At 39.1% G+C, this 27,955-nt stretch overlaps 2 protein-coding genes across 8 annotated transcripts in view; one reads left to right on the top strand and one right to left on the bottom strand.

Moving 5' to 3' along the window:
- TFDP1 (transcription factor Dp-1) overlaps window positions 1–7,292 on the top strand; it is a 31,261-nt gene extending 23,969 nt beyond the window's left edge. For 5 of the 7 annotated variants that reach the window (XM_081946271.1, XM_081946269.1, XM_081946273.1 and 2 more), the window contains exons 10-12: window positions 3,073–3,239; window positions 4,368–4,458; window positions 6,026–7,292. In XM_081946271.1, the coding sequence (XP_081802397.1) occupies window positions 3,073–3,239; window positions 4,368–4,458; window positions 6,026–6,176 (409 nt within the window). In that variant the 3' untranslated portion in view covers window positions 6,177–7,292. The remainder of the gene's footprint in view (window positions 1–3,072; window positions 3,240–4,367; window positions 4,459–6,025) is intronic. The other 2 variants (XM_081946270.1, XM_081946268.1) reach the window with 1 other exon arrangement.
- ATP4B (ATPase H+/K+ transporting subunit beta) lies at window positions 7,073–14,521 on the bottom strand (the record flags this gene model as incomplete). The annotated part of the gene is made up of 7 exons (XM_081946283.1): window positions 7,073–9,628; window positions 9,724–9,810; window positions 10,260–10,316; window positions 10,697–10,896; window positions 12,225–12,338; window positions 13,033–13,161; window positions 14,410–14,521. The coding sequence occupies 7 exons, from the start codon at window positions 14,519–14,521 to the stop codon at window positions 9,467–9,469; spliced, it is 861 nt and encodes a 286-aa protein (XP_081802409.1). The 3' UTR covers window positions 7,073–9,466.
- Between the last annotated feature and the right edge of the window lie 13,434 nt (window positions 14,522–27,955).

The following is a 27,955-nucleotide window of genomic DNA, read 5'->3' on the forward strand; positions in this document are numbered from 1 at the left end:
ATTCTCAGTTTCTCTTTTGTCAGTTTTAACAACAAATCTTTGGTGGTTCTCTGATGTTTTCAACCTATATTCTACCCACAGTATAACTACACCTCTCTGAACCTGATCTGCTTGAGCCAAAGGCATGTAATAAAAACATGCCCTCACTGCCTCCATTCCCTAGCAAACCAGTTTGGGTGACATGTTTGATATGCTTCAGGTGTGCTTTATAAATGCTCCTCTTATATTCCAACTACTGCAATGTTTGTAGCTTTGCATATTTGTAGCTTACAAGAGTTTCTTGTAAAGCTACATTGCCAATTGTGGGCATTGTTTGATCTGTTGACATTGTAAACAAACTGCTTCTGATCCTGGAGTACTGTCACCAGTACAACCACAATATCAGCACCATAAAAGAAAAAGAAGCATAAACTGACTGTTTTTTCATGATTAAACTCTTTAGGCTTTATTGGGATTAAACTCTTTAAGCTTTGTTTTACTGATAATAGCACCATTAATACTGATGTCACCATCACCATTTCCATTCTTCCTTTACTTTGACTTCTACCATTTCCTGTACTATTTTTGTTAAAAGACTATTATTTGAGAGTGACCAGATTATAGACTCAGTCTCTGGGAAAGAAATTCAGAACCAGTAGATGCAATTGTCATTCTCAATTTTGAACCAGTCTACATATTTTCCTGCAACTGATAGCAGATCTTGTTTAATGCCCATTCTGTCTCTAATTTTCAGGTAACAACTCTTATTCAATACTGTGCTTTGTTTTTTCCATTGCCATAATGAGCTTTACTCTATGAATATATAGGATCTAGAAATAAATAGACCTTCTGGGTTCAGTCATGACCCATGACCCTTGTCTTCAAAAATCATCTTGTGCCTCAACATCGTCTTGAGGCTGGTTAGCCATTTCCCAACCCATGGGACTGCTGTTATCTTTGCAACAAGGTTTGGTGATTATAATTGCCCCTAGAAGGCAAAACTTACTTTGAGCAAATGTCAATCCATAGCAAATCTGGCTTCAATACATTGAAAGATATCTAATTATGTTGATCTTGCAGTTGGATAATCACTCCGAGCTAAATAAAGATAATTCATCTTCAGTTTCTATCTAAATAACTTTCAGATGCTTTCCAGTGCAGGTTGGGAGGAAGCTTGATGAATAGATCAGAAAGTGTTTTTTTCCTGTAGTGTGTTGTCTCAGAGTAGTTTACCAAACTTACCTAATGAAATAACATTTTGTTTGGGTGAACATAACATTCATAGCATTACCAAAATCTTCAGTATTTACACTTTGGATTATTAAGTAGCAGATTAATACAGTGTAAGATTCAGGAGAGTTGTAGAAATTATTGCCCTTCAGCAGTATATTTGACTACATTCTACAGACCTTTGGTTATGTCTAAGACCCAAGTTAAAGAATTTCAGGGCAATAGATGATTTATTTAAAAAGCAGATAATGCATTGGATCATGTACTAAAGAAAACATACATATATACCATACATCTAGGTGTGGTTTTCTATAATATTTCTAGACTTCTGTAATGTGTTGCCCATGGTTTTTCAAGTCAGCAGGGAAATGTACATGCCATGTATTCCATCCTGAACCCTCACTGCAGACCATTTCCAGTTGTAACAGTTTCAGGAAACAGCATAGAAACTGAGCAGTTCAGCAGATAGAGACCAAAAAGAAAGACTGACAGAACAGGGAATGTTCAACTTGAGAAGACTGAGGGGCAACAAAGTATTCTTGATATACACAAAAGAAGGTCACACAGAAGATTTAACACTTGTTCACCATTATTAAGCAGTACAAAAAGAAAACGATGTATCCAAGTCACAAGAAGATAGATTCTAATTGAATTTTAGGAATTTTTGTAGCCAGCAGGTTGGAAAGCATGCAAATAGTAATCACATGATCATGGGTTGCTGTGACAGTCATAAATGTGTGGATTGGCTGCAAATCAATCATAAATTTGATTGCTAAATGAAGTAGTAAGCCAGCCTATAAAATTCCTCATCTGAGCTAAGTCAGACTTATTTTAAATAATTCACGGCGTAATAAAAAAGATGGGAACCTGTATCCAATGCTTCTAAACAATTGAATGCTTATTTCTTGGTGATATAATTTTATAAAGTTTCCTAAATTAGATTTTTCCTTTTCTTTTAAAGAATGTTGATTTGCCTTAATAGTTAACTTATGTTTATTTGTATATTTCTGTGAGCACCAGTGGTACTCACGATTCATGACATTTTTATTATTTTCCTATATCATGGATATTCTTTCTCAATCTTACTACAGGTGCTCTATTCAATGTGGCACAGATATACTTGTCAATGTCATTATTAAGTTGGCCTTTTACAGTGTTTAGGACTCAAGGTTTTGAACCTCTTACTTCAGCGGGGGATGACCACTGACATAGACAATATATTGTCTTTGCCTGCTCACCATAATGATCTCATATTGGTGCATCCAGTAAAGTATCGCACCAGTGTTAGAAACTGGTTACAAGTCAGTGTAATCACCATATAAAACAAAGCATCATCATTGGACATGACTAGCAGCTTAGCTTAACAGCCAGAATTAGACCCTCGGTCTCTTTCTTCACCTTTCATATATATATTATTCATTTTCTCAGTAGAAAACTACACTGTTTTGTAAACTGTAATTGCTTTTGAAGCATTGTGTTATAGATATGATTCAAATGAAACTAAACAAAACATTAAAAAGTTAAAATATTTATGTAGTTATTTACCAAGTACATCTAAATTATATTTATAAATATCTTTACAATCCCTAAGGCATGTCACATTTTTTAAGCACCCCTGATGTTTGGAAATTGAAAGTTGAAAAATTTGACACATCCTAATTATCAGTTAGGTTTATATTACACTAAAAGGTGCTAAAAGGCCATTAAAAATAAAGATTTTCTAAAATAAAAGCATTTTAGCAGCGTAGCACTATCTAAGCATACTACATTTTCAAAATTTATATTTTAATGTAAGAGAGCACTTTAGAAGAAAAAAAAGACCTATATATAACATATTGAGCAACTTCTATTTGTTTCTTTTAGGTTTGAATATCTATTTAATTTTGATAATGCATTTGAAATACATGATGATATTGAAGTATTGAAGCGAATGGGAATGGCATTTGGACTAGAATCTGGAAGTTGCTCAGCAGAAGATCTAAAAAACGCAAGGAGCTTGGTTCCTAAAGCTCTTGAACCATATGTGACAGGTAAAGTTAGATGAAATTAATATTTTTAACATTTTTAAATAAAACTTGAGAACAAAGTAAGTTGCTATTGGAACTTAACACAATTGTGATAAACCGTGCAATATAATGTAAACATCAGCTTTACTGTTAGCAAAATACTTTCAGTTGTAGCTACGCCATGTTAATAGTTGAGATGGTGTAACCTTTGAGAGCCACAGGACACATAATACCAATTTTATCTTCTGCTTTGCTAGCCATAATAATTCCGTAACATAATGGTAATGTTTAGCTCAGAAAATATAGCAATGTACTAAATAATCAATACATTTGATTTGCATTAGTGTAACACCTTTTAATCTGGTGCTCACTGTACTTAAATAGTGTAAATTATTTTTTATTAATCTATTTCTTTTATCAATAAGAATAAAATGCAATCAGATAAACAGAAAAATGAACATCCAACTCTAAGGGTGGGGGGATTCTTGTGTAGAGAAAAAAAAACCCAAATGTCCAATATATCTAACATTGAACATAAAAATTCCATCTGGGCTGGATGCTGAGAAGTAAATAAAAAAACCATATAGGTTATCATCCCTTTACATCAGGGGTGTCCAAACTTGGGAACTTTAAGACTTGTGGACTTCAACTCCCATGCTGGCTAGGGAATTCTGGGAGTTGAAGTCCACAAGTCTTAAAGTTCCCAAGTTTGGACACCCCTGCTTTACATAATGGGTCTATAAATAGTTACAAGGTTTCCCATCCTTATTTAACAAAAATACTATATTAAATAAAATCTCAAAAAGATTGGCTATTTGGAACCCAGATTTTAGTAATATGGCAGTTGATGGGATATTAAATATGAAAGTTTGAAATTGTTTTCAAAATCTGCCTGTAAGAAATCAGACAAATTTTTATCATAAGCAACTCATTCTAAACTTTCAAGACATTTACACAGCTATACCAGCCTGGCAGTAAACATTTGCCCCCAAATTATAACTCATATTTCTAACTTCAGTTGATGGGACATTAAATATGAAAGTTTGAAATGCTATATATGTAAATTATATTCAGTGGAGGTTTTATTGAATTGCAGATACATATTCTATAGAGTGACTGCTATCTAATTCCTGATGTTATTTTGTCTTACAGAAATGGCTCAGGGATCAATCAGCAATGTGTATGTCTCATCCTCATCAGGTTCAGCTTCAAATGGGACAAGATTTTCCAACAGGTTAGATAAGTGAGTTGTATATTTAAAAACTAGTTCATAGTATCACCTAAATAGTAAAACTATATTATTTCATTTTTTATTGTTAATCATTAAACTGAATTTTTATTTAATTAAAAAGTGATCTCAGTAGATATCTAGGAAAACTTTTGATATACCTGCTTATCAAAAGGTATCTTAAGTAATTTTCCTTTTTGGTTGCCAAAATTGACCATTTTGCCACTGAATTTCTACAGTACTATTTGGAAGCTCCAAAGGAGCTGGGAACCAGATGAGTGCCAGACTGCCTACTCCTGTTTTAAAGCTTCAGACAGGAAAAATATTAAAGAACTTCAAACATGTATATAAAATGAAGCTAGGCTAATCTTATCAGGGTCCATTGAATGGATCCTCTGTAAATAAGTGAAAATAGTTGTTGAGTGGCTGTGTATGAAATTAATACAAGTTTTTTTCTCTTACTATGGGGGCTAACATGTTCTTGTCGATTCCCCGTGTACTTCTTAAAAAATGAGTTTGAACTCATTTGCTCAGGTGACGTAGGTTTGATTTCTATAAAACCTACTTCACTTGAGCAAGTTCAGACTCACAGTTCCATGCCAAAGGTCAGCATTGGCACTATTTTGGCACTAAACACTTTCAGTATAGGTGTCAAGGTACCTAAGTAATTGTAATTAGAACATAGGACTTAGAATAAGAATTGGAAGGGATCTTGGAGGTCTTCTAGTCCAACTCCCTGCATGAGCAGGAGAGTCCATTTCAGACAAGTGGCTGTCCAGTCTCTTCTGGAAAACCTGTGATGGAACACCCACAGCTTCTGAAGGAAAGGCATTCAACTGGTTGATTGTTCTCACCATTAGGAAATTTCTCCTTATTTGTAGGATGCTTCTCTCCTTGATTGGTTTCCATTCATTGATTTTTGTCTTGCCTTTTTCTGCTTTGGTAAATCTTTGTAACAATCCTTCAAGCACTGGAACTTTGCTATCGTATATCTCCCATAGCCCTTCTTTTCATTAGACTAATCATACCCAATTCCTGCAATTGCTCTTCGTGTGACTCATTCCCCAGCCTCCTAATCATCTTTGTTTCTCTTTTCTGCACTCTTTCCAGAATCTCAACCTCTTTTTTATATTGTGGCAACCAATACTGGATGCAGTATTCCCAAGTATGGTTGTATGAAGACTTAGTAAAGCGGTACTAATACTTCACGTGATCTTGATTCCTCTATTAATGCAGCCCAGGGTTGCATTGGCTTTTTTGGCTACTGCCGCATACTGTTGGCTCATATTTAAGTGATTGTCCACTAGGACTCCAAGATCCCTCTCACAGTTGCTGGCATTGAGCCAGGTTTGACCTCATCTGTACCTGTACAGTTGCCTAAGTGTAAAACCTTACTTTTACCTACATTGAATTCCATTAATTTATAATTAATTTAATAATAATTTATTAGGTTATAATTGATTTATATACAATATTTTTTGTATTTGACCTTAGGAGTCTGCTGTTAACTACTCCTGGCTAAACATATTAATTGGAATGGAGGGTAGAGTTGAAAGATTAATGCAATTTGCTCATTTTGCAGTGATTACTCAAATGGAGGAGATGGAATGTTGGCTACAAGTTCCAATGGATCTCAATACAGCGGCTCCAGAGTAGAGACACCGGTGTCTTATGTTGGGGATGACGATGACGACGACGACGATGAATTTAATGAAAATGATGATGATGACTGATACTTTTTTGCCTGTAGACTTTTTTATTTTTAAAATTCAGCAAGCGGCAGGAATAAATTCTAGGAAGAGATTGTCAAAAATTGTCCCATCAAGGAGATACTGGTAAGAGTCTGAATTTAGAAAATTGCACCTCCAATAAAGTAAAGATTGTTTGTTTTTTATGTAGATTTTTTTACATGTGATGAGGATGTGTGTGTTAATACCAGTGTGTTAATGCAGAACTTTTATTTACTTTTGCTTAGGATTTTTAACTTGAAGGAAAATGCATTTTGCCCCTAAATGTTGTCACAAAGTTTGAAATGTAGCCACATTTAATGGAAAATAAAATCTGTCCACCTGTCAAAATGCATACATGAATGGCATTTTATTTAGATTGCATTTAGGTGACATCGTACCATGCATAGTAATCAAATGTTATACTATATTTTGCTGATCATGCCATCCCCAAAGAATCAAACAATAAAAGGATCTTTTAAGATGTTAGTTTGCAGAAATTGTATGAATTAATTTCCCTTTTTAAAATTATATTGATCATTGTAAGCCCATCAAATTCTATATATTATGTTTGCTGAAGTTAGAAATATGAGTTATAATTTGGGGGCAAATGTTTACTGCCAGGCTGGTATAGCTGTGTAAATGTCTTGAAAGTTTAGAATGAGTTGCTTATGATAAAAATTTGTCTGATTTCTTACAGGCAGATTTTGAAAACAATTTGTTACATAGTTGTTTACATACTTAGAAGTCTATGATATAAAAGACATGTACTGAAACAAATGGTTTATATTTGTTTCATAAACATCTTCCAGTAATCTATTATAAAGTTGAAATTAAATATAGAGAATGTTTTATGTTTAACTCAAAACTTGTCAATCACTTTTAATACTTCATTTTTTATAAAAAAAAATCAGGACAGGTGGTAGTCTTTTTAAATTTATTCACACAGAATTAACTGCACAAATACTGTCAGCTGCCTGTTCTAAGACAGTAATCTTTTTACTGAAACACAAATAAACTTTCTGTAATATTTTATGGCATATAAGCAGTTTGTTTTACTTGTTTAATTGTGGCACTATTAGTTTTTATTAATAAAACACGCGTGGGCATTTTTAACAAATACTTTGTTTCTCTAATCAAGATTATTTTCACCTTCTGCTTTGTTGTGTTTGACTTATCATCTGGTTCTTCAGTATGGAAGAGTTTCAGAGCTCTTTTAAAGGGTAAGTAGGGAGTTATTTATACCTATATCTAGATGATGAGAGGCAACAGCATGCACTGATGATTGCTAAATTCTTGGGAGACTGCATTCATCCTACATATGTAAGTTTATTACATTAGGATTCTCCTAGGAATATCTCTCATTATGTGACCAGTCATAAAAAATACACTTTTATACAAATAAAACTGATAGGTTGTTCCAAAATGCCTCTTTCAGTTTCCCAGTTTTCCGTCTTAATTTACCTCTTGTCCTTTTTTCACTCTTATCTCACAAGAAGAGGCACAAATACTCTTGTTTCAAGAGTTCCTCTTTGTATATATATTATTTTTTGAGAATAAATATTCCGCTTGAGGCTGGTGCTTTGTGGCATGCTAGTTTGCCATTACATTTTTAAATTTAAAAACCTCATTCTTTACTTGGAACTAAAAAAATAAAACCAGACAATACTGAAGCCTGCTAGCTACCAAGATGGTGTCTGTGGGCGCATTGATACAGTTAATGTTGGGGATTAAGAATCGAATAAGAAAAATAATGTGGGACTTTATATATTCTATCAGTATAAAATACTTCATTTTATATATGAAACGTTAGCTGTTTTAAGTATTGTATGTCACATCAGATAAGCCTTCACATTATTATTTTGGGATTTGTTCAAGAAGTAAATATTTACCCAACCCAATGATTTGAAATCCTTATGTACAGGAGGAATTGAGTCTCTAATGATACACAGAACTACATCACAAACCTTTCCCCCCATTGTACCATTTTCCGTTATTCTTACCACCATGAGCCTTAGAAGATTCTCAAGCCCATTATTAAGGTATGCAAAGAACTGGTTCCCCTATATGCATGAACATCTTTCCATCTCATATGAAATTTTACTTGGTATTATCCCCATGGTGTAAAAGCAAGAGGCAGATGCATCAACAAAATTTTGATTGACATCTTCATTACAGAATGTCCCCGATGGTTGCAATATCATGGGCTTTCCCTTATGGCACCAGTTCTGGTGTTACCCCATTCCTTCTCCTCATCCTTAATTAATTTCAATTACTTATTTTTAATATCCCTTAAACACTGCTTCCACTTACTTACCTATCACTGTCATGCAGGTGCTAAATTTGTTGAAGATTCCTTATGAAGATGATCTGTCTCAATACATGTACTTTATATACAGATAAGTGTGTATGTTTATGTGTGTGTGTTTCAATTATTAAAATGTCTTCCTATTAAGATAATCTAGCTGCTTTAAAGTAACTTGTCCAACACAATTGCACCAAGTTCACTTTAAAATATGCTAAGTCGTTCAATTTAAAATTAAGTTTCCACTGAGGCTTCTGTAAACCAAATCAGTAATTTCTAAAATAACACTAATAATACAATTAAAGAACAATAAAAATACATAAGGTCTATGTTTTTGTTTATTTTGTTTGGATTACTAAGTTATTGCTGGCACTATGACACTGAAGCATTGTAGATTTTCTTCCAAGGTATTCTAATACTGTCAAGTGAATTAGTTAGCTTTGTTTTCCAATCAATAAGATCATCCTTCCAAGGTTCAGTTTACTGCCCAAATTTACCAATGTTGTTTTGGAGTTTCTAGGGTCACAAAGAAAGAGGTTCAGGAGCTATATTTGATTCACCAGCTTTTGTTTATGTTTTTTTCATAGAGTAGTTCTTACTTTCCTCTTGAAGCATGTTGAGATGCAAATCAGTGTTTTTCTTCCTGCCCAATTTATTATATGAATTATTCCAGAAATAATTTATTTTTAATATTTTTCAATGTATAAATAGTTGTGTATTATATAACTTTACACACATTCAGTAGAATCATATCCCATTGCCAAATATGTAGTACACCAAGTATATATTTGATATTCTCAGATGTTGAAAAATCCAATTAACATTTCTAATAAAGCATACTAGATAATAAAAAGAAACTTTATACAATTGATTGTTAAAGTTGTGACTAATTTTGCTATCAACTGTACACTTACTCAAATTGAAATCATACAAATAATCATACAAAGCTACATAACACGTATGTTCTCAATAAAGTTTTTATAAACCTTGATTAATTTTGTATTCGAAGTTTGAATTCTACTTTTCCTTCATATGGATCATGTGGGTTATCTGAAGTAATTCCAGCGCCAACAACTCTGCATTTTATGTGTAGTATTTTATTGTAAGTAAAGTTGAGAAGTTTCACTGCTACCAGTGGATTAGTGTAGCTCGGCTGAGATGGAAATACATATGACAAATGTTAATAAAGTGAGAATATATGCAACAAACCTATCAAAACAAAACAAGCTGAAGGGAAAAAAAACATACCTGTGCCTTGAGTCCATAGTAAGGGAAGTAGTGAAGGCTAAAAGTTCCGTTTGCGGGATAATATTCTACCTCAAATGAGCTGTCATCCTTCAGTTGATCATAAATAAGGTAAGTATTAGTGCTAGTATCAGATAACTGACATTCAATGTATATTATCACATAGTATGTAAATATACCACATAGCAGTATAGTAATATTTTCCCTTAAATGTGTGAGTTTAATTGGTTTTATTTGTAAATTTAATTATTTTAAAGTGAACATATCTTAATAGTGTATCAGTGAAATGTCATCTCCATAATACATGTCATCGTACAATTTCTGCAAACATCAGGGGGCAAGATTAGTCTCACCAATTTTAAGTATGATTGTTAATTGAGTTTGTATTTTAATAATTTTGTGGAGGTGCATGAAAGGTTTTAAAATAAACATTGAAATGTTCTTAAGGGAAAAGCAGATGGGTGATAACAATGGAGCAAAGGCAGAAGATAAAAAATGTGAGCTGCCTAAAAGATTTGAACATTGTAATACATACTTACAGTAGTTGTGCAGTTCACTTTTGGGGCAGTTCCGTTGCCAGGAAGAAAATTGATAATCTGCAATATAATTTCCTTATTAAGAGTTTTGTAAGTTAATGTTAATAAACCAAATGTAGGGAGTAGGTGGCTGTAGAAATTAAATGTTTATGTCCACCAAACTAGATTTCTATAAGCCATCCTTTTGTGACTGCTGCAACTGATCTCAGTACTGTGCTTTTTCTATGTATTTGACCTCAAAGTTTGTTTTCCTGTCTTGGGTGTCAGGATAATTAATTAAAATCGAGCATATTCAACCTCCCCTTTGCAGGTTCATTTTCTAGCAGTATTTTGGTAATCCTTTGCAGAACACAGTGCAGAAAATAATGAAATATCTGTCAGCAGAATTGTCTTTCCTATTGCTGATAAACTATGCTTTTCACATCCAGTATTATACTTACTCTGTTCATCTTTATTATTAAGCACGGCCTGCCTTCAGGAAAACCAAATTTAGAATCCGTCAAACCAGAGCAGTTTTCAAGCATATTTTTTGTAAATTTGCAAGAGTGTTTCTCATTATTTGGAGCATCAAATGTCTTTTGGTGGTAATAACTTTCCTGACTACAGTTTGTGTTGCCTTCTTGCATAGTTTCATTGTATGCTAAAGTGAGAAAATAAAAGAAAAATAAACATTTTCTTTTGCAGGTAGAAAGAAATAACACATAGTTTATTTATAATAAATTCAAAAAGTGCTTGCTCTTGCCTTTTAATGTTTTCTAAGCTTCTGTAATTTTTAATACATTTCAGTTATTTTATGCAACAGTGGCCTAATTACATCTTGCCAGATGGGAAAGTTAAGTCAAATTGGAAACAGCTGCCAAGTATTTCTTGGGTCCCAACTAAATCGGAATGGCCAGACTAAAGTGTAATGCTGACAAGCCATAATAATCTGGTTTGTATGGTACTAAATCATAATCAGTTGCTTCTCTTACCACTCTAAACCAAAATGAAATGTGTCTTAAATAAGATCAAAGGTACTGTATATTGGAGAGGTGAACTCTGTCTTAAGATATTTATCCCCCTAGCAGTAAGTTTGATGCGGTAAGACACTTTTGTGAAGGAAAACTTTGAAAATGCTGGTTAAAGATAATGCCCAAGGAAACTTATATTCTACCACAGCTTTCCAAACTCTACTCTCCAGATGTCTGGGATTACATCTTGGTATTCCTTGCCTAGCATAGTAATCATAATTATAATATTTCCAGATTATAGAATATTATACTAATATGCTGCTATTTGTTTATTGTTGAATTGTACATTTTTATTCTGCTGGTAGCTTTGTGTTTTGTGAATTGTGGAGTTTTCAGAATATGAGTCCAAACAAATACAAAACATCTGTATAGGACAAATAAAAGGAAGAGAATTGGGCATTTTTCAATGTACTCAGAACCAACTGTAAAAAAAAGTCTTTTTCCTCTATCATGCACTTCGATAAAGAAATCTGCGTAGGCAGAAGTCAGTATTTAAAATTGTATAAGCATTCATGCTCGTATGACGCATGTTTTCCTCCTGAAATGACCCAATGTGCATAGAACGTACGAACTTATAACACAAAGTTGACATTTCACTTACAGATAATATATGATGATCAACTATAGTAAAATGCAAGCTGAAAATTGATTGTCTGGTTTATGAAAGAATAAACTTTTATCTTCAGTAATTATTTCAATTGCAATTGTTTACCCTTTTTTGTAGTCAAATTGTTTTCTCTGCCACTACGTCAAAAGATGAAGATCTAACATTCTGTTCCTTTTTTTAGTAGGAATCTTTGGTAAAACTCTTTAACATCAAATACTTTGTTAATTGGAATTCAACTTGACCTGTATTTCATTTAATAGTTTCTGTTTTCCTTTTCTCTGTAACCTTCAATTTTTCAATATAACTTCTACACTTTTATAAATTATTTGACTACCACTGTGCCATCTTTACCTGAAAGAAATTTCTGAAGTATCACAACATAACGATTCCAGGAGGACTTATCAGAAATGTTATAATAAATTTCAATTCCTTTTTCACCATATATATCTGGTCGTAATGTCACTCCTTTAATGATAAATCAAAAATAGAACAAAAATACAAAAATTAATTTACTTATCAAGTCTTTTTTGCCAAATCTAACATAAAGTAAAATTTAAATGCAAAATATATTTTAGCAGTGTAGTCGTTAGATGTCGAGAAATCTATATTCTCAAATTACATATATTTAGCCGTGAACCTGCAACTTTTTTTCCCGTTTGAGCAAAGTAGTCTTAAGGAATATAAGGCTTTAATTAATAAAAATAGCCATTGTTTATGTAATTATACTTTATCCATCACTACATCTGATAACATTAACTTTCATTTATATAAAATGAAGTAGTTGCAACTTTTTAATGCCAAACAACTCATACATTGGTCAAAGTGGTAGAAATGCAGCTTTTTGCTTGTTGTTTTTCCCCCTGCATTTAAACTGTTGGTTTTATTATTCTGTCTATAGTGTGGTTTCTTTATTCCTGTTATAGCCATTCTAGAATGAAGAGTAGACAATACTTTTTATAAACAGTAATTATATAAGATATTTGATGGAACTTTTTCTCTTATATGCATTTCTTCTCAGAAGCAAGATTATTTGAGATCAAGTTGAATCTATAGTCCATAGATTCATCAGATTTTAACCATCAGTTGTTAAGTTTCTAAAATAATTTTGGATTATATGGGTTTAATAACAAAATGAGAAGAAATGTAAAAAAAAAAATACCTGGTGATTTTAATCGATCTTGATAGTCTGGTGTATAAGGATTAATTGTCTTCATTAAAGAATACATGGAAAGTGTGAATAGTCCAGTCAATACCACATAGAATGCAACATAATAAAGACTAATCCATACTGTAAGAAAGAAAGAAAAATAGATTTTAACAATAAAAACATGTCCATTAAACTGGCTCAATAATTTAATTCAAACAAATTACTACATGTCTTCAGATGTTGAAATTGTACTGTTCAAATTGCTCTCTACTGGAATTCCTGCAGCTAAATGAGAGAGGGAAGGATGCATATGCCAGAACATTAGAGCTACTTTGCTTTCTGGAGTTGGGATGACCAAACGGGGTGATCAGAACCATGCTGTATAATTAAAAGTGGGGTTCAGTTGCTTGCAACACTTTTTAAATTTTGAAAATCTCCAAATTTCAAGCTATAGTTTGATCAAGCTTATTAGTTGATCCTTATTCTGGAAATTAATACATTTAAAAATGTGACAGCTGTTGAATTCTAGGGGGGGGATTCTACAAGTAACAGGTGCATAACAGTTTATACATATTGGTGTCAAATAGTGCTCAATAACCTGGTGAGGCTTCTCAAATCAATTAAATGTCTCCGGAATAATATATTGGTGAATAAAGTGTAAAAAAGAAATTGGACTAATTGGAAGTCAAAACGACAGCTCTAAGCAACTAGAAGCAAGCACAAAAATATTTCAATACTATGCAAACTATATTTGAGATTAGATCAGCCATTCTGACACGTTCTTAGCTTTTCCCTACACATGAACGCACGGGCGTGCACTCATTGCATTCCTGTACATATCTCCAAATCGACCAAAGAGAAAAAATGTGATGTGTTTCTTTGTACTCAACCCTTTTAGAGTAATATTTCATTCTGCTCCGGTTTTACAAAGCCAGTTGTCTCATCTCCAAGGAAACAGCTGTGTAGTTTCTGTGGGTATTTGGGACCATAAAATATATTAAGAGTTTTGAGATGAGCCTAAACCAGCCTGGGGATTTCTGAGATAAAGACTGGGCAAGCTGGAAACCCAGTAGGACAGAGCTGGGTGAGGACCTTGGCCCTTGCAATGTAACTTCAAAGCATTTATAATTAAATTTAAAAGCCAGTCTGATTGAGGAGCCGTCTGGAATCATCCCAATTCTATTGCTCTATAAACAATTTATATGAATTGGAATGCTAGCATTGACTCAGAATTATTCTTTAATAATTACCATTAATAAGTGATACTAATTAATATTTGGATAATTGACTTCAATGTTCTGCAAAGCAGCTTTCAGTAGTAATTTTTGGTCTTAGAGCAAGTTCCAAAAGTTCTAAAATCAGACTTTTAAAAAGTTTGTTGCCACATACCCCAGTTAATCAAAGTTCTTCCCATTAACTGTCCTGTGTCTGGATTCCATAAAAAACGTTGGAAATTTTCCATTCTTTGGCTGCAGGTCTTCTTTTCATTTAAAGTTGCCATTTTCTACCTTGAGATTTAGGAGCTGAAAAAACCATAAACTCTTCCACTGGTGCACAAGGATTTGGCAACCCTATTTTGATTTTATACCTTTTTCCTCTGAAGGTTATACAGATTACCTGCATCACCAGCAAAAGTTGATAACAGATACCTGCCCACAATCACTTTTTTAAAAAGTAATTTGATAAGCATTTTATTGGTTAATCAAAACTAATAGCCATCAAATGTTCTTTTTCTCTTGATGTTACTTATTTTTCAGATCTTGTGATACTTTCAACACAATAGGTGTTATCAAAACAGATGCAATATTAACAGCTTCCCTTGATAAGCTGCATACATTGTATGTACTTAGTTTTAAGTGTTCCGGTCAACACATTCAAGTGGAGACTTCTCTAGAACTTTCCAATTACAATCCATAATTCCTCAGCAGCATACAGGTTGTATTTGATTTTTAACTAAAATGATTGAATACGTGATATTCTGCTGATACTGTCTTTTTGAAGCATAGCCATTTTAAAACCTTAAACATGAACATGTCTGAAGAACTGAAAAGTTATACTATATAGCAAGCCAAAACAAGTAAAACCCTAGTATAAAAATCTTATGTTTGCTATACTCACTAGCACTTAATTTTGATCAGACATACTGTACATAGTACTATGCTTAAGATTATATACATATACACACACACGTACATATACATATACATACAGTATATGAGGTTTTTTTTTTACAAACATCAATGTGTGAACAGTGTGGCACCTGATGTCATACATTCTAATACAATTAAACGAATAACATTAGTCATAGTTATTACTTTCAACCAACCTATATATTTCTAGTAGTAGTACATATTCCATGTTTTCTCTTATTGCTCTTATTATATAAAAGTGTATACACTAATATTCCTCTTTTCTCTTATTTCTATCTCTTATTCTAACTTTTAATCATGTCATCCCTTGTTTAAAAAAATCATTTTCTTTCTATCCTACCTAACTTCTAATCATGTCACCTACCTACAAAAAAAGAGGGAAAGAAGCAAATCAAAACAACACCAAAAACGGGGAAAAAATCATCTATCCATCATCTCTTGCCCACTTCAACACTTTCATTGCTATGCTTTTTTTCTTTTTGACTTGTCTCCCATATTCCTTTAAGACCGTGATGGCGAACCTATGGCACGCGTGGAACGTGGAGCCATTTGTCAGGGCACGTGAGGCGCTGCCCTGTCAGCTAGCCAGCTGAGTTCACCTTTTTAAAAGCTATTTTTTGCCTTCCCCAGGCTCCAGAGGCTTTATAGGAGCCTGGGGAGGGCGAAAAGAGCCTTCCCCCCCCCGAGGCTTCAGGGACCGTTCGGAGGCTTCCCTGAAGCCTTCGAAACGCTTAAAACCACCCTCCGAGCAAACCGGAAGTGACTTCCGGGTTGCTCAGAGGGTCATTTTAAGCGTTCCGAAGGCTTCAGGGAAGCCTCCGGACGGTCCCTGATGCCTTTGGAGCGCTTAAAACGACCCTCCGAGCAACCTGGAAGTCACTTCCGGTTTGCTTGGAGGGTGGTTTTAAGCGCTCCGAAGGCTTCAGGGAAGCCTCTGGACGGTCCCTGAAGCCTCGGGGGGCGGGGGAGGCTCTTTTCGCCCTCCCCAGGCTCCTATAATGCCTCTGGAGCCTGGGGAGGGCGAAAAAAGCATGTAAAAATGGGGGGGGCGTTGTGCGCGCATGCGCACTGGGGGATCGCTCGTTGCATTATGGGTGCGGCACGCCCGCACACGACCCCCCCCCACGCTCCCCCCACTTGTGACACGCATGCCAAACAAGGTTCGCCATCACTGCTCTAAGATCTTTATCTCTTTCTACAGCTGCTTCTTGGCTATTCAATCACTATTTAAATGTATCTTTAATGAGCAATTGAGTTTACATAATTAGCAGGCATATCAAAGATAAAATCATTTAAAATGTATGTGTTCAAATTCACTGCAAGCCAGCATGGTGTAGGGGATAAAGTGCTGGGTTATGTGAGAAAATCCAGGTTCTAGTCCTCTGAGGCACAGAGCTGGATGACCTTGGACCAGACACTTCCTTCCAACCTCCAGCTTGTGGCAAGCCAGTGCAAACAAGGACAACTTGCAACTGAGTGGACAGAGTTAGGGAAAAAATTCAAAATATATTTTTGCAGGGTGGTCAAGTATAACTGCAATTCATAAGTTTGAAGGAAAGGATCTTCAGGTATGTAGACCAGGCTAGAACTTGGGGATGGGCTGGGGAACATCCTGGAAGAAATCTGAGAGAGGTTACTTCCATCTTTTTGAAAAGAAATCTGCCTGGATGTGACAATGTAATCTAGCTCAACCTGATGGCAACTTACATTTTCTGATAGTCAGGACTTAAGCCTAATGGATAAATGCTAAGCACTATTTCAGTTTTAACTAGTCAAAAAGAGTTGATTGGTGAGATGGGCTACATTGAAGTTTAATAATAAATACATGAATAAAATTATTTCTCTTAGAATACATGCTGTGGTTTTAAAAAAAATGTTAATGTCTTAGGGCCACGATTGTGAACCTATGGCATGTGTGCCAGAGGTGGCACACAGTGCCCCCTCTGGTTTGCAAGGGAGCCATTGCCTCAGTTCAGCTTTGCTGCGCATGCATGGGCGCTTCCCACTGGCCAGCTGGTCTTCAGGTCTCTTCTGTGCAGTGACGTGCGGTGAGGGTTATGGCTGGGGAGGCTGGTGACGTCATCAGGAAGGCGGGGAATGGGACCACGTGTGCAGACCACGTGTGCAGACCACGTGGTCTCGTTCTCCGCCTTCCTGAGTGAACATTAAGGGGACCGCGGCGTAGCATTACTTCCTCTACCGGCACCAGTCCCTTTCACCCCGCTCAAGCCTTGCCGCCTGCAGCCACCGCCCGCCCTCACTGCTCCTTTCGTTGCTTGCCCGCCCGCCTCTAAGGCACGCCAAAGCCTCCTTCGTCCCCCCCCAGCGCGCGCCCTTTTTATTTCCCGCGACACCCCCCCCCATTTCGGGAAAGCTTTCCCCATTGCCTGGGGGTTGAGGGGGGCGGCTCCTCTCCCCCCACTCCCTCCGTCCCTGCCTCTCTCCTCAGCCCCAAAGCTCCGTCCGCGCGACTCACTTCCAAGGCGATGGCTGCTCCATCCCGCTCCGGCTCTGGAAGCAACCGAAGATCAGGCTGCGTCGCTCGCTCGCTCGCCGGACTGCTTCGGCGCCATTCTGGCTACCTTCGTCCATCCGCACCCAGGAGATGCGGAAGCAGTCCGGTGGACGAGTGACCGAAGATCTCGCTGCCTCGCTCGCTCGCTCGCCGGACTGCTTCGGCGCCATTCTGGCTCCCTTCGTCCATCCGCGCCCGGGAGACGCGGAGGGAGAAATGTTGTCGGCGCCTCCAGATGACGAACCAGTCGCTTGCTTTCATCATCGGGAGGCCGATAACATTTCTGCCTCCATGTCTCCCGGGCGCGGATGGACGAAGGGAGCCAGAATGGCGCCGAAGCAGTCCGGCGAGCGAGCGAGCAAGGCAGCGAGATCTTCGGTCACTCGTCCACCGGACTGCTTCCGCATCACCCGGGCGCGGATGGACGAAGGGAGCCAGAATGGCGCCGAAGCAGTCCGGCGAGCGAGCGAGCGAGGCAGCGAGATCTTCGGTCACTCGTCCACCGGACTGCTTCCGCATCTCCCGGGCGCGGATGGACGAAGGGAGCCAGAATGGCACCGAAGCAGTCCGGCGAGCGAGGCAGCGAGATCTTCGGTCACTCGTCCACCGGACTGCTTCCGCATCTCCCGGGCGCGGATGGACGAAGGGAGCCAGAATGGCGCCGAAGCAGTCCGGCGAGTGAGCGAGCGAGGCAGCGAGATCTTCGGTCACTCGTCCACCGGACTGCTTCCGCATCTCCCGGGCGCGGATGGACGAAGGGAGCCAGAATGGCGCCAAGACAGTCCGGTGGACGAGTGACCGAAGATCTCGCTGCCTCACTCGCCGGACTGCTTCGGCGCCATTCTGGCTCCCTTCGTCCATCCGCGCCCGGGAGATGCGGAAGCAGTCCGGTGGACGAGTGACCGAAGATCTCGCTGCCTCGCTCGCTCGCTCGCCGGACTGCTTCGGCGCCCGGGAGACGTGGAGGCAGAAATGTTGTCGGCCTCCCGATGACGAAAGCAAGCGACTGGTTCGTCATCCGGAGGCGCCGACAACATTGCTCCCTCCGCGTCTCCCGGGCGCGGCCGGACGGATGTATATAATATTATATATAGTATATAATATTATATACTATTATTCCATGAAGAGAGGTGAGGCCCTGCCTCCCCTGCCTCTAGTGACCGCACGTCACTGCTTCTGTGCATGCACAGGAGGCACGGTGCGTGCGGGGGGACGTGGGCTCATTGCATTTGGGGGTCCAGGCATGTGTGCGTGCAATTGCACATGCGCCCACATATGCTTTGGGCACTCCGGAAAAGGTTAGCCATCACTGTCCATTCTATTACCAAGGCTATGTAAGATGAGAGTGCCGATTCTTTGGATGACAAAAGAAACAACTTTAATACCTGAGAGATGAAAAGTGAATAGAGCCCTATCACAGATGAGTTTCCTGAAGAGAATTGGGAATGTATTTTTATAACTATCATTTCCCACTTCAAATGGTCTGAAACTATGCAGTCAGTTTTTGTCATGGTCAAAGAGAGCACTAGAGTGTTTTCTAATCTTGGGGTGGCAAATTGGCCACCCCTGACTTAAGTAGAAAGACAAAACATCTCCAGCATCATTTTATCAGAATGGAAATGAATTCATCATAGCCATTTTTTAAAATTCCAGTATTATTCTGTATTACATTTAGAACAAGTCAAATATTCTGGGTATTTTATTATGAACCATAATCCTGGGCAGCTCACAAAAAAACATCTTGACAACCATAATAAATTCCTGAATAAGAAAAGTGTGTTTAATTCTCTATTTTTATTGAAATTTAATTTTCAGAAGTTTGCTTTTCACGTCTGTGTGTAATGAGGTATATCGTATGCTATATAATCCTGTAATGTAATGGCTTCTTGTGATGGTGAAATCATGAAAAATATTTGTAGAATATTCTTATATTGGTCCACAAGAAGTATTTGCATATAAGTTGGTTCATGTTTTTCTATAGTAAAAATAATTTGAAATATGTACATTTATTGTATTTATTTTACTTGACCTTGGTATTTTCAAATATTAGTCTATATTCAAGATAATTACTCACAAATTCAGTATTTCACATTCAACTTAAAACCCTAATTTCCTTTTTTTTTTTTTTGGTCTCTTATGTAAGAGTCTTATATCAGCTGCTTACTTAAGAAATATCTAGCTCTGCATGTACAAAGAAATTTTCAGTGGCCCTTTGGAAATGTTTTCCATGTAATATATCTTTGTCGTACTTTGCCCTATATCTGAACATACTGATTACACTTCATTTATTGTCCTTGTGTTCTCTAGTGACACAAAGGACAGCCAAACTTTCACGTGAAGGTTAACAGGAGAAATTATATGAGAAAGTATTTTTAAAAATAGGTAAAATAACTAGTTTCAAATAGCTTGTTCAATATTTGCTTCATTTAATGCTATAGAATTTTAAAAATGGATCCAGCTAAAGGCATTATTATACAGTATTCTTAGAAGTTTCAGGATTTTGCCTTACTGTATTGTTAATTTGATTAGTTATACCCTTTGTGACAGAAGTGGTTCATACAAATTAAAAGCCGTGCTTTATAAAATAAATAACAAATGTCTAGGTTAATGCGTTACATTAAGCCGCAAACCATGATTGGCTACGTTTATACAATATTCTAAACCAAAGCAAATAGCGAGTCTCTTGAAGTCTCCGTTCCAAATCTCACTGAAATATACCAAGCTTTTTTTAAAAAACCAGTTCTCATATAATTTTGCTAAAATATAGTGATTAAAAATATGGGGGGAAATGAGAAAAATCTCATAAGTCTTAGAGCTAGGCAATGATTTGGGAAGTTAGAAAAGACGCTTCTCTCCACGCAGCCTTACTCAGAACTGGCTGACAGATTTGTCCAGTTGAGTTGCTCATGGGAAGCCTGACTTCAGTCCAGAGAAAAAATGGCTGGACCTCCAGTGGCATTTATCATTCAAATGTGTTGCCTTATAGTAGCCTTCCAGGTTCTGGATGGCCAACATTCAAGAGGCTGAGAATATATTTTGAGCCTAAGATCCATCACTAGCACCTCACCACTTAATTTTCATTTTCAAAAACTAGGACCATCATGGTGACTTAAAAGCAAACCAGACTAAAAAGTTGTGTGAAGATTTCTTAGGTATACGGGTTATTTGATGTTGAAGTGGCATGATCAGCTGAGAGGAAAGCTATAGTGTCTATTTGCAGAAGATTTTCTACAGGGATATTTTGCTACTGGAATTGAGACACCAAATACAGACATTTCTATTTTTCATTGCTGTTCATCTTCAATAAATGTGATAGGTAGGTAGGTGGATGGATGGATGGATGGATGGATGGATAGATAGATAGATAGATCACACATACACAGGCAGATAGATAGATAGATAGATAGATAGATAGATAGATAGATGATAGATAGATAGATAGATGATAGATAGATAGATAGATGATAGATAGATAGATAGATGATAGATAGATAGATAGATAGATAGATAGATAGATAGATAGATAGATAGATAGATAGATAGATAGATGATAGATAGATAGATGATAGATAGGTAGATAGATGATGATAGATAGATAGATAGATAGATAGATAGATAGATAGATAGATAGATAGATAGATAGATAGATAGATAGATAGATAGATAGATAGATAGATAGATAGATAGATAGATAGATAGATAGATAGATAGATAGATAGATAGGCAGGCAGGCAGGCAGGCAGACAGATTTCAATAACAATTTTCAGTGTTTTAATTGTACTGTTAGCATCATAAGGAAGTCTGGGAGTTTATGAGTAAAGGATGCATGCTTTAAATATATCTGCAGTTTTGAATCCCACATTTTTTATTTATAGATAATCTTGTGACGCATAGATGTGGTGAATTCCCAACTGCTGGTTTCACTTTTGAAGAGCCCTTTGGGGACTTTGCTGCTTCTAAGTCAAGGGGCTAAAAACATTCTGCAGCTCAACCATCATGTTCTATTTTTACTAAACAATATACAGCCAAGAAAACAAACAGATGGATCATTGAACAACTCAACCCAGATTTCTCGGTCGAGACACAAATGACCAGCCTCATGTTATCCTACTTGAGATACAGGATGCTACAACCTAGCTCTCTGGAAAAAGCTATGATGCTAGGAAAAGTGGAAGGAAATAAGGGGATGACCAGCAGCAATGTGAATAGACTCAGTTATAGTGGTGGAACTTCTGTCAATAAATGAAGGAGTCATTAGCCGAAACATGGCCAACAGATCACCATGTAGCAACAGCCATTCCAGTAGTTCTATTGTGGTCATCACAACTTACATTTCCGCCACCTTGCCCACTTTCCTCCACTTCAACTTCCTCCACCCACTTATCTTCCCCTTCATCTCTGCTGCTTAAGCTACCCTGAATTCTGGAGCCATCTTCACCTGTCACCTTCCCCCCACTGCTCTCAGCTGACTGCAGTTGTCTTCCACTGTCCTGAGTGCAATGGAACATTTAAGCACTGGTCCTTGGTCATGCCCACTCTCAGCTGATTCAAAGCCAGCTAGCCTCTTCTAATGGCCGTCCCCCAGCCATTGTCCATCACCTCCTGCCCTTTGTCCCTGCCCGTTCACCCAGGCACTGTTTGCCCTGGGCGTTTTTCTACACAGGACAAATAGCCCCCATCCAATCGGGTGGCGGGCAGAAATAATGGTGCTGAAGGGGCAGCGCATGATTGGCGATGGGAGGGATGATCGTAAGGGCTGTGGAGGTCAGCGTGCAATGCAATTTTTTAAAAAAATCCCTGCAGCTGTTCACCAAGTTGTTTTTTAAAGGAGCTCTGCTTTCGGAACAATGGGATGGCTCCAGAGCTGTGGTTCTGACAGGTTGTGCAGAGAGGGACAGGGCCCAAATTATAAAAAGAAGGTATCAGAAAAAGCAAAGCTGTGGCATGAAAGTAACCTGTTGCTCCTGGCTGCATGGATCTGTGGGAGAAGAAAGCGTGTTCTGGAGAAAGAGAAGAATGGAATGGAAATTGTGTGTGCAGGGCATGTGTGCTTAAGTGTGTTAAACCAATGCAATGTTTACAAAGCATAACCTGCATGTTACCTGCACTCTTCCAATTGACTTTGGACCATTAGTTTAGTTCAACCCAAATTGTCTCATTAGGGAGATTTGAGTGGAAAAAATAACATTCCTAGAAGATGGAGGACGATTTACATTGCACTTGTGCAAAAAGAATATGAAATGCTGTATACATCTACAAATAGCGCATCCTGCAAATCAGTTACTTCTCCCTCTGAACCTACCACCCAGTGCAGATAATCAGGGATATGCCCTGATTGGGTTCTGCCATGAATTTCCCTGCCCCCTTCCATACTAAAGGGAAAGAAAATAGATTGCTAGTGCAACCTTAATCTATTGCTTCTGCATGTTAGATATATTGGGCTGGTTGGTTGCAAAGGTATCTTGCATAATAATAAACCACATTTTTATTATTACACTCACTGATCAATATCAGTATTCATAGTAACATCTAGAAGTTTATAGGTACAAAAAATAAAGTAACATAATATAGAGAACAAATCACCATGGAGTCCGATATAGAGAATTTGGCTACATAGATATAGGAAAGAGAAACAATCATCCCCAAATCTTAGTCAGATATTAGCTGTTAGTGAATTCTGCTTGCTTTCACACAAAAAAATTGCTGTAGAAATTTACCAGTGACTTGGCTAAAGAAAAGATGAAGGACGTAATATCTTTTCATTGAATAAGTAAACCATTGCTGAGGCATTGTTATTACAGTTATTTATGTTCTATAAAAAGTCCCTCTCTATATAATAAAACATACAGCAAAGTTGCTGCTCCAACATCACAAGGGCCTAATATTTTCTGCATACCAAGGATGAAATCTGCCCACAGAAACTGGTGAGTTGAGGGTATTGTATTTGAAAGGGAAAGCATGAAAACTTCAATCTTTATTCTTCCTCATTCTATTTGCAATTTATTTTTGAATGTTTTGTACAGACATGGCACTAGGCTGATTGAAGCTCAAGGTCAATGGCACTTCAGGGGAGCAATTTACCCTTAATTGCCCATGTCTATGGTTATTTCAAGGGTTAGTGGCTTACCCTTGTATAGGAAATAACAGTTCTAACCCAGAATTGTCTAGCTTAAGAGAAAGAAGGACTAGGGGAGACATGATAGCATTGTTCCAATATCTCAGGGGTTGCCACAAAGAAGAGGGAGTCAAGCTATTCTCCAAGGGACCTGTGGACAGAACAAGAAGCAATGGGTGGAAACTAATCAAGGAGAGAAGGAACTTAGAACTGAGGAGAAACTTCCCGACAGTTAGAACAATTAATCAGTGGAACAGCTTGCCTCCAGAAGTTGTGAATGCCCCAACACTGGAAGTCTTTAAGAAGATGTTGGATAGCCATTTGTCTGGAACGGTATAGGGTTTCCTGCCTAGGCAGGGGGTTGGACTAGAAGACCTCCAAGGTCCCTTCCAACTCTACTATTGTATTGTATTGTATTGTATTGAATTGAAATAAGCCAGATCCTAGCCTCAACCATGTTTAAAAGCACTTTGACACTCACCTGCCTGGTTTCCTCAGACATGCATGTGGAATGGCCTTCTATGTGGTATAACTGAGCGCCAGGCTTAACTAAATTCCAGATAAGAAGTATGGTGGCATCAAATTGCTTTATTGTCATTAGCATATATTATGCTTCTTGGAGGTGTGTGAAAAAGATTAACTCATGTACCACTTTGGGCCTTCGGCCTAATATCAAAATATAAGGATACCACATCTTCCTTCAATGTGAAAAAAAAACCCTGCTAGTATTTGAAATATATCATTCGCTCAGTCCTGTATTCATCAATACTTCAAACTATATTTAGGCTTTCCACAAAGATAATAATCTTCATCAAGATAAACTACAGCAAGAAGATCAAAACTTTTAATAGCTTCTTAACTCTTGTGGTCACAGCAGAATAGCATCCAGAAGCATTGTTAGATGTTTCTCCTCTAATTTGTGGGCAACGAATGATGCTCCACTTTAATGTTCCACTACAGAACTGATCCAGTGGTGAAATTCATTTTTTTAAACTACCGGTTCTGTGGACGTGGCTTGGTGGGCATGGGCTTGGTGGATGTTGCTTGGTGGGCATGGCAGGGGAAGGATACTGCAAAATCTTCATTCCCACCCCACTCTGGAGCCAGCCAGGGGTGGCATTTGCCGGTTCTCTGAACTACTCAAAATTTCTGCTGCTGGTTCTCTGAACTACTCACAATTTCTGCTACCGGTTCTCCAGAACCTGTCAGAACCTGCTGGATTTCACCCCTGAACTGATCCAGAAATTGATGTCATAACAGAGTAAAAGCCTTGCCATAAAATGAACTGTGAAGGTTTTGGGCACAGATTGATGGACATGTGGTATCCATTGCCCCCTTGTGCTAATCTCTGGGATAACTGCAGGCCAGAAATCTAAGCATAAAGAAGTACAGGTAATTTTTATTTTATTTTTATTTATTTATTTACTGCGCTTCTAGACCGCCCCCTCTCCCAAAAGGGACTTGGGGCGGTGTACAGTCCATACAAGAAATACATCATAATATAATTAAATAACTGAACAATTAAAATTGTTAAATAGGTAGATAGGTAAATATGGAGGAGGTTAAAAAGAAAGTTAAAAAGAACTGTACAGCTGAGTAAAGTATATATAAATATAATTTTAAAACCCCTAAAAATATCACATAAATTAAATTTAAAAGCAATTCCCCTAAAATAACCAGTTAAAAATATGTCTGCCAGGAGGTAACAGTTATAATTATGCCAGGCCTGCTAATCGGAACAGGTGAGTCTTCAATTTTTGTCGGAAGGAGCGGAAGTCAGTGGTGGTTCTAATTTCGGGGGGGAGGTCATTCCAGAGGGTTGGGCCCATCACAGAGAAGGCCCTACTCCTTGGCATCGCCCGTTGGCATTGCCTAGTGGACGGCACCAGGAGAAGCCCCTCCCTGTGAGAGCGAATTGGCCACAGGGATGTGTGTGGGAGGATGCGATCCCGCAAGTAGCTAGGTCCTGTGCCATGGAGCGCTTTAAAGATGGTAATCAAAACCTTGAAACGCACCCGAAAGACCAAAGGCAGCCAGTGCAGCTCGCGCAGGAGAGGTGTTACGTGGGAGTACCTGGTACTCCCCATGACAGCCCGCGCGGCTGCGTTCTGGACTAGCTGCAGTCTTCGGGCGCGTCCCAAGGGCAGCCCCATGTAGAGAGCGTTGCAGTAGTCCAGGCGAGTCGTCACCAGTGCATGAGTGACCGTGCGCAGGGCATCCCGGTCCAGTAGGGGGCGCAATTGGCGCACCAGGCGAACCTGGTGGAACGCCCCCCTTGCCACGGCTGCCACATGGTCATCCATTGACAGCCGGGCATCTAGGAGGACGCCCAAATTGCGCGCCCGTTCCACAGGGGGCAATTGTTTGCCCCCTATGGCCAGCGATGGTGTCAGCTGGCTGAACCGAGGTGCCGGTAGCCACAGCCACTCAGTCTTGGAGGGGTTGAGTTTGAGTCTGTTGTCCCCCATCCAGACCCCGACGGCTTCCAAACATCGGGACATCACTTCGACAGCCTCGTTGGGGTGGTTTGGGGTTGAAATGTACAGCTGGGTATCATCAGCGTACAGATGATACTCAACCCCAAAACCACGGATGATCTCCCCCAGTGGCTTCACATATGTGTTGAACAGGAGAGGCGAGAGGACCGACCCTTGTGGCACCCCACAAGTGAGTGGCCTCAGGGTAGACCTCTGCCCCCCTGTCAACACACATTGCGTCCGGTCGGAGAGGTAGGAGCCGAACCACCGCAAAACGGTGCCTCCGACTCCCATCCCCCCCAGCCGGCGCAATAGGATACCATGGTCGATGGTATCAAAAGCCACTGAGAGGTCTAATAGGACCAGGATAGAGGAACAACCTCTATCTCTGGCCCTCCAGAGATCATCAACCAACGCGACCAAGGCTGTCTCCGTGCTGTGCCCGGGTCGGAAGCCGGACTAGCGTGGGTCTAGATATTCGGATTCGTCAAGGTGTCGTGGAAATTGCTGTGCCACCACATTCTCAACAACCTTCACTAAAAAGGGAAGGTTGGAGACTGGACGTTAATTAGCTAGCTCCGTTGGGTCGAGTGAAGGCCTCTTAAGTAAGGGCCTCACCACCGCCTCTTTCAAGGCAGTTGGTAATGATCCCTCACCCAATGAGGCGTTCACCAGGCCCAGAAGCCAGCCTCGTGTCACCTCCCAAGTTGCCAGTACCAGCCAGGAGGGACACGGGTCCATTGAACATGTGGTGGGTCGCAGCCGTCCACGTAACCTGTCTAAATCCTCGGGGGCAACAGAATCAAACTCCTCCCAGAATGGTCTCACAAGACTCACTGTTGACGGCTCGTCCGGTCCACTGGAGGGGGCCGGATCTGAGCGACTTTGTCCTGCAGATATTCTCCAAACTCCTCTGCTCTGCCCTGCAAGGGCGCCCCCCGCGTCCTCTGCGATAAGAGGGAGCGGGTCACCCTAAACAGGACGGCAGGGCGGTTATCAGCGGACGCAATAAGAGCGGCACAGTGTCTACGTTTGGCCGCTCTCAATGCCACAAGGTAGGTCCGTAAATAGGCTCTTACCTGTGTTCGATCAGATTCGGAGCGTGAGGACCTCCACCTGCTCTCTAGACGTCTCCTATGGCGCTTCATCACCCTCAACTCCTCGGTATACCAAGGAGCTCGGGTGGGTCGCTGCCGCAGGAGAGGTCGCAAAGGCGCAACCCTGTCTAAGGCCCCAGCTGCCGCCCTATTCCAGGCGGTCACTAGGTCCTCCAACCGAGCGCGGGTCAGGGCTACAGGTAATGGCCCAAGCTCCGTCTGGAACCTATCCGGTTCCATCAGGTGCTTGGGGCGGTACCAGCTTGGGCAGTCTGGCTCCGCCTCCTCGCGGTGGGGGGTAGCGCCAGGGAAGTCCAGCCGGAGACATGAGTGATCTGACCATGACAGGGGAGTAACAACTAAATCCCCTATTCCCAGATCACTCGTCCACTGCTCAGATACAAAAACAAGGTCCAGTGTGTGGCCACCTTCGTGTGTGGGGCCCTGAATTAATTGGGTCAGGTCCATGGCTGTCATGGAAGCCATGAACTCCCGAGCCACCTCAGATGCTGCTCCCGTTGACGGCAGGTTGAAATCCCCCCTGACCAAAAGCTTGGGGATCTCAACCGCCGTCTCTGAGA

This window comes from Natrix helvetica (assembly GCF_964273705.1).
Source record: "Natrix helvetica genome assembly, chromosome: 3".
NCBI lineage: Eukaryota > Metazoa > Chordata > Lepidosauria > Squamata > Natricidae > Natrix > Natrix helvetica.